General features: G+C 56.1%; 1 protein-coding gene across 5 annotated transcripts in view; it reads right to left on the bottom strand.

The window, feature by feature from the left end:
* NHEJ1 (non-homologous end joining factor 1) overlaps positions 1–14,336 on the bottom strand; it is a 43,130-nt gene that overhangs the window by 24,618 nt on the left and 4,176 nt on the right. For 4 of the 5 annotated variants that reach the window (XM_064434840.1, XM_064434839.1, XM_064434837.1 and 1 more), the window contains 2 exons: positions 14,158–14,296; positions 12,722–12,780 (listed from right to left, as the gene is read on the bottom strand). In XM_064434840.1, the coding sequence (XP_064290910.1) occupies positions 12,722–12,780; positions 14,158–14,296 (198 nt within the window). Of the gene's footprint in view, positions 1–360; positions 3,913–12,721; positions 12,781–14,157; positions 14,297–14,336 lie in introns of those variants that run through there. The other variant, XM_064434838.1, reaches the window with a different exon arrangement.

Genomic DNA, 14,336 nt, shown 5'->3' with positions numbered 1-14,336 from the left:
ACAGTGATGAGTAAGACACACACATGACGTATGTAAATACACCGAGACGGAAATGCATGAGCCTCCTGCACACAGAGGCACACGCGAGCACATGCAGAGGCACACGTGCAGGCATGGCTCCCGTGGGGACAGAGCCAGCCCATGCCCTCTCCTCTCCTCTCCTCTCCTCTCCTCTCCTCTCCTCTCCTCTCCTCTCCTCTCCTCTCCTCTCCTCTCCTCTCCTCTCCTCTCCTCTCCTCTCCTCTCCTCTCCTCTCCTCTCCTCTCCTCTCCTCTCCCCAGGGCCGAAGGCATTAACCTCTGCACACACACACAGACACCTTTCCAGGACCTAGGCTGAAAGGGCACTTTGTCTCTTGCTCCACAGAGCTCTCCAGGCTCCCAAGCCACCACCAGTGAGGTGGTGGCTGCTGTCCCCGGGGACGCCTGCGACCACCTCGGTGCTGAATCCCTGGCGCCTGGCACAAGCCACGGACCCCGCAGTGGGTGGAGGGTCAGGGCACAGACCCAGGCAGGCCAGGAGCTGCCTGGCCAGCAGCCGAGGCAGCCCCGTGCCCGGGCAGCTGGCCAGAGCACCAGACCCCAGTGTGCCCGCAGGAGATGAGGGAGGGATGGAGACCGGCACGTCCGTGGGGCTGCAGGTCAGGAGGCTTTAAAGGAGTTGATTTAGTATTGTCCTACCTGCCCTGAAACGGGTACTTGAGCGAGGGATGGAGGTTGCTTCAGGTCATCGTTGTGCTGAACAGAGCCGTTGTAGCACAGGGCAGGAGAAAGGGGCTGCTTTGGGATGAGGCAGCTCCCCTGGGCACTGCTGGGTGAGACTGCTGTGGCTCTGCACGTGCCCCATACACAGCTCTGCCAAGGAGATGCTCTCCCACGCATGTCCCCACAGTGACAGATGAACACCACTGTGACCACCAGTCCCACCAAAGTCTCCAGGGCAGCTTGGCATCACTGCATCCTCCCCAAGGCAAGAGTCTGGGAGAAGGGAAAGCAGGCAGTCCTGCTGCTGGGCAGCCTTCCTTGGCAGTTTGCAAGGGCTCTTTCCCTGAAGGCACCACTGTATGCCCCAAGGGACCCCTGCCACCCCCAGCCCTGCACACTGCCCATCCTGCTCCACAGCAAAGCCTGGCCACGGTGCTCTCAGGGAATTTGCACGTGAGAAAGCAAAATACAGCAGAATCCCAAATCTCCTTCCACGCTGCACACAGGATGGCAGCACCTGGGCCGTGCCAAGGCACTTGCTATCTCTGCATCTCCTCTGCCCTCACCATCCATCACCACCTGCCGGGGCAGATCTCCCAGGCATGTGGCACACGGTGAGCCTGGGGCCAGCCAGGGCCATCATGGCACCCCCACCACTGTCCCCCCCAGGCCGGGAAGCGGAAAACGGATCTCTGCAAAGGGCAGCTCATGCGGAAGCTGTTCGCATCCCGTAGCGCGGGCTCGGCGGGTGAGGAGCAGGGCAGCTCCCAGGTCGCCAGGTTATCGGATGATAACAAGCTAGCACAGCCCAAGCACGCGACTTCCAGCAATGCAAGGCTGTTTCCTTTGTTTTGGGAAAACAAGAGGGGAACGAGACCTTTTCTGGCACGTTCTTGCCCGGCCTGAAGCTGTCCCCCGCTTGCACTGGCCCGCAGAGGAGCCGTACCCCCTGCCTTTCCCACCTCTGCGAGCAGCAGGGCTGGAGCCGGTGACCCGCCAAGCAGGGCCAGACGGCTTCTCCTTGCATCCCCAGCAGCCTGCTGGGGATCCCGGCTGCCTGGCTGTGACACGGGCTCACAGCCCCAGCAGACATCCCCTGGTCCTGCCTGCACAAGTCGATCTGCAAAGCAGCCTGAGAGGGTGAGGCTAAGTATCAGGGGGGTCAAGACACCGATGCTTCAGGGCCCCTACCACACTGGGCTTAGCTCCACACCTCCCCCTCCCCAAACGCAGGGCTGAGCCCTGCACGGGGGCAGGAGAGCAGTGCAGGGTTGGGGCAGTCGTGCCCACCTTCCCCTATATCCCATGGTGCCCCCTTCCCTCCAGAGAGCTGTGGCTTTGACGGGGGTGTGGGAGACCCCTCCACCCCTTCCCCAGCAGAGGAGGAGGAGGAAACATAATAAGAAAAATAAAATTTATAAGCGAGGCAGTAATTATAGTGTGGCTACAAAAGGCTGCCTCCTCAGGGCCATCATTATGTGGCTAAATTTAACGCCCTGTGCGGCTGCTCCGGGGCGGGGGTGGGGGGAAGCCGCGTCCCGGAGCTCTGAGCATCCACACAGACGCCGGCTCCTGCTACCTTCCCTCCGTGCCGGCCAGGGCAGCACAGCTGAACGGCAGCCAAGAAAGCCATAAAGCGGGTCAGAATTTTTTTAATAGTCTATTTACCAAGATGCTGTTTTTACTGCCGAGGTTTCTCTCGTTTTATCTCTGGCTTTCCCCCGCCTCCCCACTCTCTCTTCCCCTGACTCCTGAACAGACTGGGCTGTATTTTCTGTTTTAGGTTCCTCTCTCTCACTTGGTCTAAATACTATTTTCAGAACTCTAATTTTATATGGTATGTCCCTTTTTTTCCTTCTTTCTCTTTTTTTTTCCCTTTTTTTTTTTTTTTTTTTGGTAAATATTTGCCATGACTAAGCCAGGACACATCCCGTTTAAAAGGTTCCCATCCCACAAAACATCAGCCCTTTAATGACATGAATCTCATTAACTCTCCCCATGAAAAGAGGTATAGAAAAGGAGCATCACTCAGCCCCTCTGAGTTCCTGTATCTGCACGGACATATATTTAGCTGTGTGTACTGTACAGTCACAGGAGGGGACAGTCTGGGCACACGCACACCACCTCATTCAGCCAGAGGGACCCAGAGTGGGAGCCCCTGGGACCAGTGGGTTTTGGGATATCCGTCTGTCTAAGATGGGGTTGGGAAGGGCTCTAGGCCCAGTGGAGCCAGAGCTGGACTGCAAGAGCGGGCAGCTGGGCACAGAAGCGCCTCAGAGTCCCTCCAAGCCGGAATTTGGGATCCTCTGAAGGACCTTCTCCAGTGCTGGGGAGGAAGTCGTGTAAAGCCCATCCTTGCAAAGAGCGGCCCTGTCAGAGGGCTCAGCCACTGCCCTCTCCAGGCCCTGAGTCCCTCTGGCTGGTTTGGCACTGGACAGCAGATGTTGGCTACTTGGAGACTGATTATGAAGAACCAGCAGGAAGTCCCAGGAAAGGTACTGCGTCCAAATGCCCAGAGAGGTTTCCTTACTGAGGTGAGAGTCTGTCTGACCAAGTGGCCTCTGCATCAAGCACAGTATCCCCGGGAAGCAAGCAGAGTTCCCAAGGACTCAGGGTATTTTAGCCTTCCTCTCAGCTGAGAAGGAGGCTCTGCCTCTTTCCCTCTCCATCCATGACAGCATCTTCTGCTGGGGAACCAGTCCATCCACAGTCCCATGCTGGGCATGGTCATTTCTACTTCAGTATGGTCTTCACTTCTCCAGTACAGTTATCCCTTCCTTGGTGTAGTCTTTCCTTCCTCAGCATGGCCATCCCTTCTTTGGCATTGCCATCCCTTGCTCTGCACAGTCATCTGTCCCTCAGGATGGCCAGTTTTCCCATTGGTTCACCAGGTGTCTGATACTGACACTGATGCTCCTGGGAGAAATCCCAAGAGGTGCCACAGGCTTGCACATATCTCACAGGCTGAGATCTCATTCACAGAGCCTGAAGGACACAGCAGGAGAAGTCTACAGAAAAGAATTTACTCTCTCTTTCCCAGATGGGCTCTGCATTTTCCTCTCTTATTTCCAGTCTAAGCAGGATACAATGCTGTTTCTCAGCCTCACTGCATGCTACCATTTTGGCACCAGGTGAGTAAGTTAGCACGACCTCCTTGACCTCCTCGCTGTCCTCTAGAGCTGCTCCCAGGAAACCAGCTGTGAAAAATCTGCAAAGGTACTGCTAAGTCCACAGCATGGGGCATGGCTGTGCTTATTGCATTCACATGGGTGCTCCTCCACATTTTGAGGAGAAAGAAATAACCCTGAGAAGGGCTGCAGGTAGGCAGTGCTGTGCAGAGACCAGTGCTGCTACAGGCATTGTACTGACTGAGCAACACAGGCTTCCAACCTATAAATAAACCTGGGAGGATTTCACTTCACTTTAAATTGCTTTAAAGGTTTGCTTTCAGCAGCTGAATAGACCCAGCCTGAAATGGTATCACCAGCCCAGGCAGCAGATGCCCGTAGTGGAGAGGTAGCACACCCACCCCGGCTGTTTCCACACTCCTGGGTGTAGGACCCTCTCCCCTGGGCAATGTGGCCACATTTCCAAGTGTTTCCACAGCCCAGAGAGTGAGGCATGACTAGGAGAGACTCACACCTCCCCAAGTGCATGGCTCCCAGAGCTGGGGCTTTCTGCAGCTGTGCTGGAGCCCACGTGCGGGCAGGGCTCCATGTGCTCCGGCTGCACTGAGCCAGGCTCCCCGCTGGCCCCCAGCAGCCAACATTAATTCATTAACAGTCCCATTAACACCCAGCTGTGGTTTCCCCCCAAACTCAGGCAGGGACCCGCTCCCCTGTGAAAGCTGCTGACAGATGAAGTTTCCACCTTCAGCCCTTCTGGAGTTCTGTATAAAAATAAGCAGGGCTTTTTTTTCAAGAGGAAAACTATATTTCCCCTATCCGCACGCCCGCGCACACGTGCAGGACTCACAGCAGGAATTTGCTCCAATTTCCCCCACCCACAAACATATCGCCTTTGGCCAGAGACCAGACGTGGGCATTTTCAGCCCAAGATATCAGGTTTTTCAGCATCCAGAAGACAAGAAGCCACCGTGACCCTGAGCTGGGCTAAAAAAAGGATGCCTGTTTCCTGCCCAAAAGGTGCTGGGAGACCCAGTGGTGCTCCCAACAGGGCCTCATCCAGGATCCACAGCAAGGCAGCTGCCAGCACCTCCTGAAGAATTGGCATGGCCAAGCATCCTCTTTGGGATCTGGTACCAAATTTCTGTTTTCCCCTTTTCATTGTCATTCCCAGACAGCCATGATCACCACATGCTGCAGCATCCCCAAGGAGATGCCCAGCTCAGCACCTACTTGGGACCTGTTACCCAGCATTTATTTCCTCCTTTCCCACATGATCTCTCCTCAAGAGCTGTGAGCACTAGCTGATGTTCAGGAGACAACCCCTGATGCTCTGGAAGCCCACTCTGTGCCACAGAGGGGTTGATATCCTTGCCTAACATCATCCAGCTCCAGACCAGGCTCTGCAGCCTGTATTAGCAGCACAGGAGCTGGTTCTCTGGGGCTCACTGAGAAGCTGGAGGCCAGGAAGCAGAGATCTCAGTCAAATGTAGGCACCATGGGATCAGAGCACTGCTTGGGGCTTGAAGGGCGTGCTGCTTTGGGCATGTCACCAACAGGGTGGCTTCAGGTCCCTGGAGAGCACAAAGCAAGTGCCAGCTATCTTCTAAGATGCCTGGTCACTAGCAGAGCCCCCTGCATCCCTTTGATCCAGAGGTGTTTGCCTCGCTGAGAACCCTCTAACTACTCCTTCCTTTAAATAGCAAAGCTCACAAATGCCCTATAGGGCTCCATGTCTGTACGTTGTCTATGTATTTGTGTACGCACATGCACACAACACACAGAGATTTATTCGTGTTTTCAGAGCGGTTCAGGATACATTCCAGGACGAAATTCCAGCCGGTGCTGGAGCCAAGAACATCAGTGGCCCCGGCATTTGCTGCCCCCTCTGCCTGCGCACACACTAAATACGGAAAGGGAGAGGTATAAATAGAGAGAGAAATACATGAATGGCCCTGTTTCCTTACGCAGATACACAGAGTGCAAAGGTCCGAGCAGAGTGGGAGCAGGCAGACTCAGGAATCCAATGGCTGTATCCCCTGGGGTGCAGAGCAACCCATGCCCAGGTGCTGCTGTCTGCCCAGATGTCTCAGCTGTTCAGTATCACCTCTGCATGGGCTGGCACAACTGGAAGAGGCTACAGAGGCTTTGGCCCATGGGAAAGGGAGGGATCAGCTTTCAGAAACAGCAATAAAAGCTGCCAGCGGATGCCACTGGAGAAGGGATGCAGCTGTGGGTATGGAGGAAGCTAGTGAAGGGCTCAGGACACACAGGGACATGGTGACAAAGCCTGACATTTCAAGCACAAAGAGGTGCTGGGAGCTGCAGAGGGCAGTGCCTGGGGTGCAGGCAGCACTGCTCCTCTGCCCTCAGAGACAGTGGGGATGGCAACACCCCAGTCCAAACCCCATCAGCTGAGGACAGAGGTGCTGCCACATCCCTTGCTAACACAGAGCAGTGCCTTTAGTGCCTCATCAAAGTCTACCCTGTTTTCCTCCCCAAAAGGTCCTTTGCTTCCAGGAGCTGCTGCCACATCCGGAGCTGGGACAGGTGGCTGCAAGGCACAGTGGTGAGGGGCAGACCATGCTCCACACCTTCTCCCCTTCCAGCCATCCCCCTTTGCTCTCCTCTAACCCAAACACAGCCACAGAGGCCAGCGTGGTGGGGCTGGCACCCCAGACACCTCGGTGCTCCCTGCTGCCCCAGGGCTGGGCACTGCCTGCAGCTGCAGGGCCGATAATGGCCGAGATGTGGGAGCAGAGCCGGGCTGGGGGCAGGGGGATTGCTGCTCTGCTTTCAGGAGGGGGAAGGGGCTCTCCCCCTTCAATGCTCCCATTTGAGCTGAGGCCTGGCACCGGCTCAAACCACCGCCTGCTGACACGAGATCAATCATCCCCCGAGCCGAGCTGTTCCTCAGCAGCACTGCACAGCCAGTGCCCATGCACAGGCTGGGGCCTCTCCCGCAGGAGCAGGGTCTGGCCCCTTCTACCAGAAGATCTGTGACGCCCCTCTTGCTGTCTGCAGGGCATGGCACAGCATGGCACAACCTGGCACATCACAGCAGAGCGCGGCACAGCTTGGCATGGTACAGCACAGCACGGCATGGCATGGCATGGAGAGGATGAGGAACACCCCGGCTGCAAAGCAGGGCTCTCTATACATGCCAGACCACTTGTGCCAGACAAGGGCTGTGCAGCACCCCAGGGAGGGTGGCTGTGATGGTGCTTGTCCATCCCTCCATCCCCAAACAAACCACTGGGTGATGCTGGGCTGAAGTGGGCTGGGACAAGCAGACAGCTGCCTGTACCTGGTCCAGGTGCCACCCACTCTCTACAGTGGCACAGCCACAGTCACAAGGGGTTGGGCTGTGAAACCCCCAGCTCCCCAGAATGGGCATCCCCTCAGGGCTCCTGGGACAGCATCCACATCCCTGGCAGAGGCAAGGGCTGGAGCAATCACAGCCAGCCTAGACCTGGTCCAGCAGCCAGGGACTCACTGCTTGCCCGTGGTCTGGGCACTTTCGGGCAGACTGCTGCTCTGGGGTGCCTGTGCCAAGTCTGGTTTTAGCAGCATGTAGCTCCACTGACTCACTGCTTGTGCAAGCAGCCTGTGGCTGCCAGTGGCAGCCCTGAAAGTGCATCCTGGCTGGGTGCCCCTCACCTGATGGGGCCTCAGCAAATAAATAAATAACACTGCAACACTGACTGCCACAAGCCTCTGTGGCAAACACCGCAGGGGGCTGGTGCCCAGGCAGTGGTCAGCACCCACCAGTGCATCTCCCAGGTGCACTGCTGTGGACACTAAGTGCTAGCCCCTGTCCACTGCCATCTTCAGCCAGCAGATGTGGCACTCTGCCCCTTGCTCCCATCAGTACCATGCACACTCCTAGTGTTGTTCTCACGCTCCTGCTCTGGTACATGTGCTCACACTGAGTACAGGCAGCCCTCGCTCCATGCCTGCCTGCAGCACTGTGCAGCTCCTTGAGTGCATGTACAGGGCAGTGTGTGTCCCACTCTGCTCAGCACAGACATGGCCCACTGCCTTTCCAGTGTGCAACTCATACCCCAGGGCAGTGATGGGATGATGTGACCAAAGCTTGCTCAGGAATGAAGCAAGGACCCAGGTGGGGTCAATCCAGAAGGAGACACCAGCACTCATGGGGCTCACAGCACAAATACTTGGCAGCACACAAGAGCTTGCTCTGCTCATCCAAGCTGCCCCACAAGCCAGCCCCATGCTGCCACCTCTGCCTGTGCAAATTTTGCGCTGCTTAGCCCTGATAGCAGCAGCATTGTGGCCACAGCTCCTTCCCCAGCGCCACACCAAGGGGCCCCAGCCCAGCAGAGCACCCCCTGAGCCGTGCACCCTGTGTGCCCACAGTCCATGTCACACAGCACCCCCTGAGCCGTGCACCCTGTGTGCCCACAGTCCATGTCACACAGCACCCCCTGAGCCGTGCACCCTGTGTGCCCACAGTCCATGTCACACAGCACCCCCTGAGCCGTGCACCCTGTGTGCCCACAGTCCATGTCACACAGCACCCCCTGAGCCGTGCACCCTGTGTGCCCACAGTCCATGTCACACACACGGCACCGGCCCCGCTCTGGCCCAGTGGCAGCTGCAAAGCCGCAGCTACCTTGCGCTAATTAAAAACATCCCTCGTTTGAAGGAGCCAAAGGGCTGCTTCCTCTGCACTGCGCTGAGCTGGCGTGGGTTTGAGGGATGCCGTCCCCACCCTGCAAAATGTGCAGGCCACCACCTCCTTCGTCCTCGGCCAGACCGCTACCCAGGGCTTATTTTTAGTTACTGTTAGAGAGGAGAGCCCGGGTGCTGGGGCAGGCAGCGAGCAGCCAGGTAGCCGGCCGGACCCCGCGGTAGCCATGGCCTGTGGCCGCAGAGCGCGTCCTGGCCATCCTCCACCTGCCCCGCCGGCCTGCGTCCCCACACGGGAGGGGCACGGGGGACGGGTGCCTGGCCCTGCTCCCAGCCCCGGTGGGAAACAATACGAGGGATGCTGACCCCCGGGCGCCCTGACGTCAGCCAGCACCGCTGCCGGCACCACCGCCAGGCCTGGCCCCGGGGCTCCCGCTCGCCCTCGGCCGGGGCCACACTGGAAGCTGCCTGTTTGTTTATCTTCCTCTGCAGCGTTGCTTGTTTTGATGGGACATCCTCCTCCTCCTCGCCGGGCCCCGGGGTCGAGCCGTGAACCCGCCGCGTCCTGTTTGCCGAGGTCCCGCGCTCCGCTTGCGGAGGTGTGCAGCAGCCGCCCCCGCGCAGCCACAGCGGATAAAAATACACAGGGCAGAGCATCCTGGGGCACGGGGGCTATATTTGCACTGATGGCATCCGTGAGCTTGTCCTCGATGTACCTGTCCCTGCCCTCCTCAGAGCACTCTGAGTGCAGGCCATGCAATAAGCCATGTCATGAAACGCTAACCGTGGCCAAGCTGGAGCAGGCCCTCAAAACCCATGGGTGGCCACCCCACCTTGCCCTGTGAGGTCATTTCTGTAACCCAGAGGGACACCAGGGAACAAAACATCCCCAACCTGCTGAGTCCTAGACTGCTGGGAATGGTGCTGGGGAAGCCCTGAAGCGCCGAGCCCTCTCCAGCCGCCTTCTCCTTCCCCTAATGGTGTGAACCCCTGGGCTTGCCAATAAAAGCCACCAGCTTCGCCTCGGCTTTGCACAGCCACTGCTCTCCTTCCAGCTCTGCTCAAGCCCAGGCAGCTGCTCAGCAGTGAACCCTTGCCAAAAACTGTGTGTGTGAAAGCATCATTTCCTAAACGTATAAATATTACCAGGGCTTTGCTGGAAAACTCCCCATGGTTACTTAAAATGCCCTGGACAGCCAAGTGCACACAAGCCCAGATAAAGGGCATGTCTAGGCTGAGAGGCTCTGCAGCTCTGCCCTGAGGGACTGACAGGTCCTTTCCTCTCCATGTGGGATACAGCAAATATCTGGGAAGTGAGCAAAGCTGTGGAGCACCTGCCACATCCAGCCCTGTACCATATCACCACAATCCCTTTCCAGCCCAGAGGTGCTTACCACAACCAAACATCCACAACCTGTAGCTCCATTTCACAGATGGAGACACTGGAAGGACCAATAGATCTTTCTTGACCTCTTGTCCACTGATGTTCAAGCATGCACATCCCAAGACCAAACCCACCAACTTGGTTTTCTTCCAGGCAGGCTCCTAGCTCGCTTTTGGAGACATTAAGAGATGGAGGATCAACCACTGCCCTTGGGAGCATGCCTGGATCACTGGCAGGAGCAAACCAAGGGCCTCCATTCTAACTTGAAATTCCCTGGCTCTGTGTCCTAGTGCCTGGCTTGTGCTCCAGTGCTCTCTGCAAGATCAAAGAGAGCCCTTCACTAACCAGCCTTTTCTCCTTGTAAAGACCCACACACACTATAATCAAGGCTCCTCTCAGTTTTCTCCCTGATAAGCTAGACAGAGCTCTTCCCTTCCAAGTCCCTCAATGCCAGGCTCTCTCCCCAGTCCTCAGTTCATTCCTGTGACTCTCTGCTGATTGTCCAGCATCTTTTTGAAAACTTAGACATGGGAGCTGCTCACCGCATTCCCAGCTCCCCACATGTCCTGAGGGACCCCAGCTCCTTGTGCTGCTCCTTTTAGCAGCTGACAAACAGAGTATTAAATTGCCTGGAGGCTCTGAAGTAACTGCACAGAGACAACGGGGTCACCCAGAACACCTTTCTGCTGCAAGATGAGAGGAGAGACTGGGGTGAAGGGCCAGTTTTGGGGGTGAAGAGCTGAAAAGCCACTTTTGGTGTTTCTCACTAACACAAGACCTAGGAGGCATCGGGAGGAACGATGGGATACCACATTCAGACCAAAGGCAGCAGCTGTTTGCATTTCACAGCTCATTGCTGCAGGATGGCATCATCAGCACCACTGGGTTTATAAAGAATGGGTTGAATGCAGGGAGGACACACACCCTCCCAGCAGACCAAATGCACAACTGCAGCCTTCCTGCTCAGACCTGGCTACCAGAGGATGCAGAGGGGCAGCATCTCCCAGAGCCTTCCATTCCCTGTCTGGCTCCAAGACACTGCTCCTGGCTTCTCGGGACACACAGCACCATCCCATCTTTTCAGCCTGTGCCAGATGTGCTCCACACCAGCTGCTTTTGCCAGGCTCTGTGCAGGGCTGCCTCACGCCCCTCCTGCCCACTCTGCACCTTCCCCCATGCCCCAGACCCTACTGGCTCTTGGAGAACTCTGAATTTCAAGCCTGATGTTCATCTTTAACAGATGTTGTTCAGATGACTCTTCTACAAAGACACTCCATCATCCCCCTATCCTGGCACATCTGCCTGCACCCTTCCAGCAACAGCACTGAAACATTTACCGTCTGCTTCTGCCATGTCTGGTCCAGTATAAATCATTTTACCACCCCTGTCTACTAATAAGCTTATCCTATTGCTGGGAGCTTGGGGTTTTCTCCTGCTACACCCAATAAAAGTCTTTCCTTCTGTTCATCGCCGTGATTTTTCCCTGATGTCTTTAGCTTCTGTTACCCATTTTCTACACTTCATAATTTCTAATTTATATTGATTGCTATCTACTCCTGCTCTCCCATTTGTTATAAACTGCTCTTTTATTTCTAATTGCTGCCTTCACTTTGCTGCTGAACCAGAACGGGCTCTGGGCCAGCGCTGCCCTCTTTCTTGATTGTGGAATTGTGGCTTTTTGTGGCTTCTGAAATTCTTCTGAAAGAGCTCACCATTTTCATTCACATTTTTCTATCTAAATGTTTCCTCTGAGCTGATTTCACTCATAATTTTCCCCCTGCTTTGGGAAATTAGCTCTTTCAAGGCATGAAGGATATAAATTACTGCTTAGGAATGTCCTTTCTGTGCCCAGGGTGAATGTAATCTGGTCATGATCACTGGTCCCTAGGCAACCTTCAAGTTGCAGTCCAGCAGTGAATTCATCTCTAGCCTTCATAATCCAGGGGAAAGTTGCCTGCACTAGATGCAATGCCTTGCATATAAAAGAGGGATCATCTCTAATTTTTAGAAACTCTGCAGATCATCTATTGTTTGCTGCAAAAGAACATCAGTTCATCTCATAAAGCAACGTCCTCCCACAGCCCGTGTGATAGCACTGGCACCATGGCTGACTGCCTGGTCCCCAGCAGGTACCACTGCCCCCCATTCCTGTGCCTTCACAGTGAGCACAGGAACACTCAGAAGTGGCCCAAGTCCTTTTGCATCAATGGGCATCAAGCATTTCTGACCCTGACACATCAGTCTGAATCATTTTAGTGCTTCTGTGATGATTTCCAGTAATGCAAAAGGATCAAAGACTCTCTCCTTGCAGTCCCAGTTTCTCCAAAGCACATGTCTGATTTTAGAGCTGAGTGTGCAAGGGGACAGTGATAGGCAGAGCATGGATAATATGCTGGAAAGCTCCTGTCCCCACAATGTGCCACTGCAAAATCACCTCTAAAAGCAACAGGTGAACTAAAAAGAGATGGCTTCTCCCTTCACCTGATCTCTGCCTGCCATCAGCAGCAATGTTTAGGTCCAGAGCAATCTGGGAGGCAGGTGAATATGATGAATATGCCCCAGTGATGGCACACTCCTGTGGAGCAGCCAGCCTGGCTTGCACCTCTGGCAGCTCCCAGCAACCAGGTAGTTCCCATCCAGCCATGTCAGGCACGTTCCCAGCTCTGCTAGCCCTAGAGATGAGGTGCAAGGACACAAAGAGGGCCATGGGAGGGAGAGATAGAGGGCATGACCCCTCTTTAGGCAAGTCTAGTTATCCCCACCAGTGCTGCCATCCAGGCTGGCACACCTCACACTGCAGCTGCTGCTGAAACCACCCCTCTGGCAAAGGAGAGAGGACGTGCCCTGTTCCTTACCTCAGCCATGAAGTTCTGCTGAAACGTCTCCTCCCGGAAGGGCTCTGTCCGCAGGCGGCCTGCAAGGGGGACAGGGATCAGCCTGGGCAGGTTTGGCCAGACCTCCCACCCCAGCTTCCCCTTCCCTGACCATAGGGGCAGGATGCTGCAGGGGAAAAGCTCCAGCACGCTCTTCCCAGAATCAGCAGGAAACATCAGCAGGCTTCTTGGGCTAGGGACACATCACCCAGTTAGCAGGAGGTGCAAGGACCACAAGGAAGTTGGAAAAGCATGGCTGAGCCTGCTGATGCACACAGCAGCCAGGCAGAGCCAATAGTCCATCCACACTTGTCCCAGCACTTCCACATTGAGGAGTAGGGAACGGTGGCAGGACGTGCTCAACATCATTTCCAGATCTTACAGCTGGAACAAGCTGTGTGAGTCTGTGGGACAGGGCACTGCTTGTCCAGCTGCTGATCTGAAGGGGTGAGCCAGCCTGTGTCCTCCTCTTGCAGGACAGGGACATTATATTCTGCTCTGCACCTTGTCCAAAACACTACTTTTCCCACATTGCTGCTAAGAAGTGGCCTGGAGAAGCAGCTGGCTGGATTTGCTCAGCCACTAGGGTGCAATGCTTCCTCCCAGCTCTCTGCCCTGCACCAAGTAAGGGACAAGAGAGGCCAGCTGCTCACCAGCATCAGTCCCTGGGCCCAAGACAGGCTGTCCAGGCTGCTCCAAGCCCTGCAGAGATTGCATGCAGCAGGGTAGAGGGAAGTGCAGCTGGCCAATGAGCTGTAGTGCACCTACAGGGCAGATCCAGGCTCCTGTGGTGGGGCACCAGTCATGGGACAGGGTCTGGACCACGACATCTTCCTGGATGTGATACACAAGCCTGGGCTGACCCCCATTAGTCTCTGCATGCTCAGGGCCCCATGTTCCTGCAGAAGTGCAGGTATCACCTGTGGCAGCAGGACAAAGCATGGCAGCAGCAAGGGATCACCCAAAAAACAGTGCCCAGCCAACCTCCCTAGGTGGGGAACAAACACCCCACAAGGTGGCTCCCCCTGACCCATGTCCTGCCCAAGGGGGCTCCTGTCTGCCCAGAGCCCCTGGGTGCTCTCCAAGCACGCAGTGAGCCACTGCACTTGGGAAGGGAGCCTGACACCACTGCAGGGCCAGCCCTTGCTGGCATCCCGCTGGCTCCTGGGGACCAGCCAGGTGCTCTCGGAGCAGTGGAGAGCCCCTTGGCAACTCCCCAACCGCTACAGCTATCGGTCAAGGGCTGCTCCTCCCCCAGCTCACCCCAGAGGCTGCTCCAGCCTCCTGGCTACTGTTGTGCTGCTGGCTTAGCTAAACATGAACCACAAGCCAGGCTGGGGAACAGCCAGAGGGAGCAAAGCACGCCAGCCCAGTGCTAAGGAGGAAACTTGCTCCCTGCCCCAGGCATCCCTCCTCACCTCTGCTGAGAGTGGCCCCACTCTCCCTGTAATCTTCAATCTCGGCATCCTTCTGGAGCAGCAGGGAAATCAGCTCTTGCACCTGGCACTTCAGCGCCAGGTTCATCTGAATCAGGGGCCGCACGAGGTGACGGAACACCTACAATGGAGGAGGGAGGCTCTAGGAAAGGTCCAGGTCT

Source organism: Passer domesticus, chromosome 10, assembly GCF_036417665.1.
Source record: "Passer domesticus isolate bPasDom1 chromosome 10, bPasDom1.hap1, whole genome shotgun sequence".
In the NCBI taxonomy this organism is placed as follows: domain Eukaryota; kingdom Metazoa; phylum Chordata; class Aves; order Passeriformes; family Passeridae; genus Passer; species Passer domesticus.
Note: the sequence above shows the minus strand (reverse complement) of the source record. Positions and strands in the feature narration are given on the sequence as shown.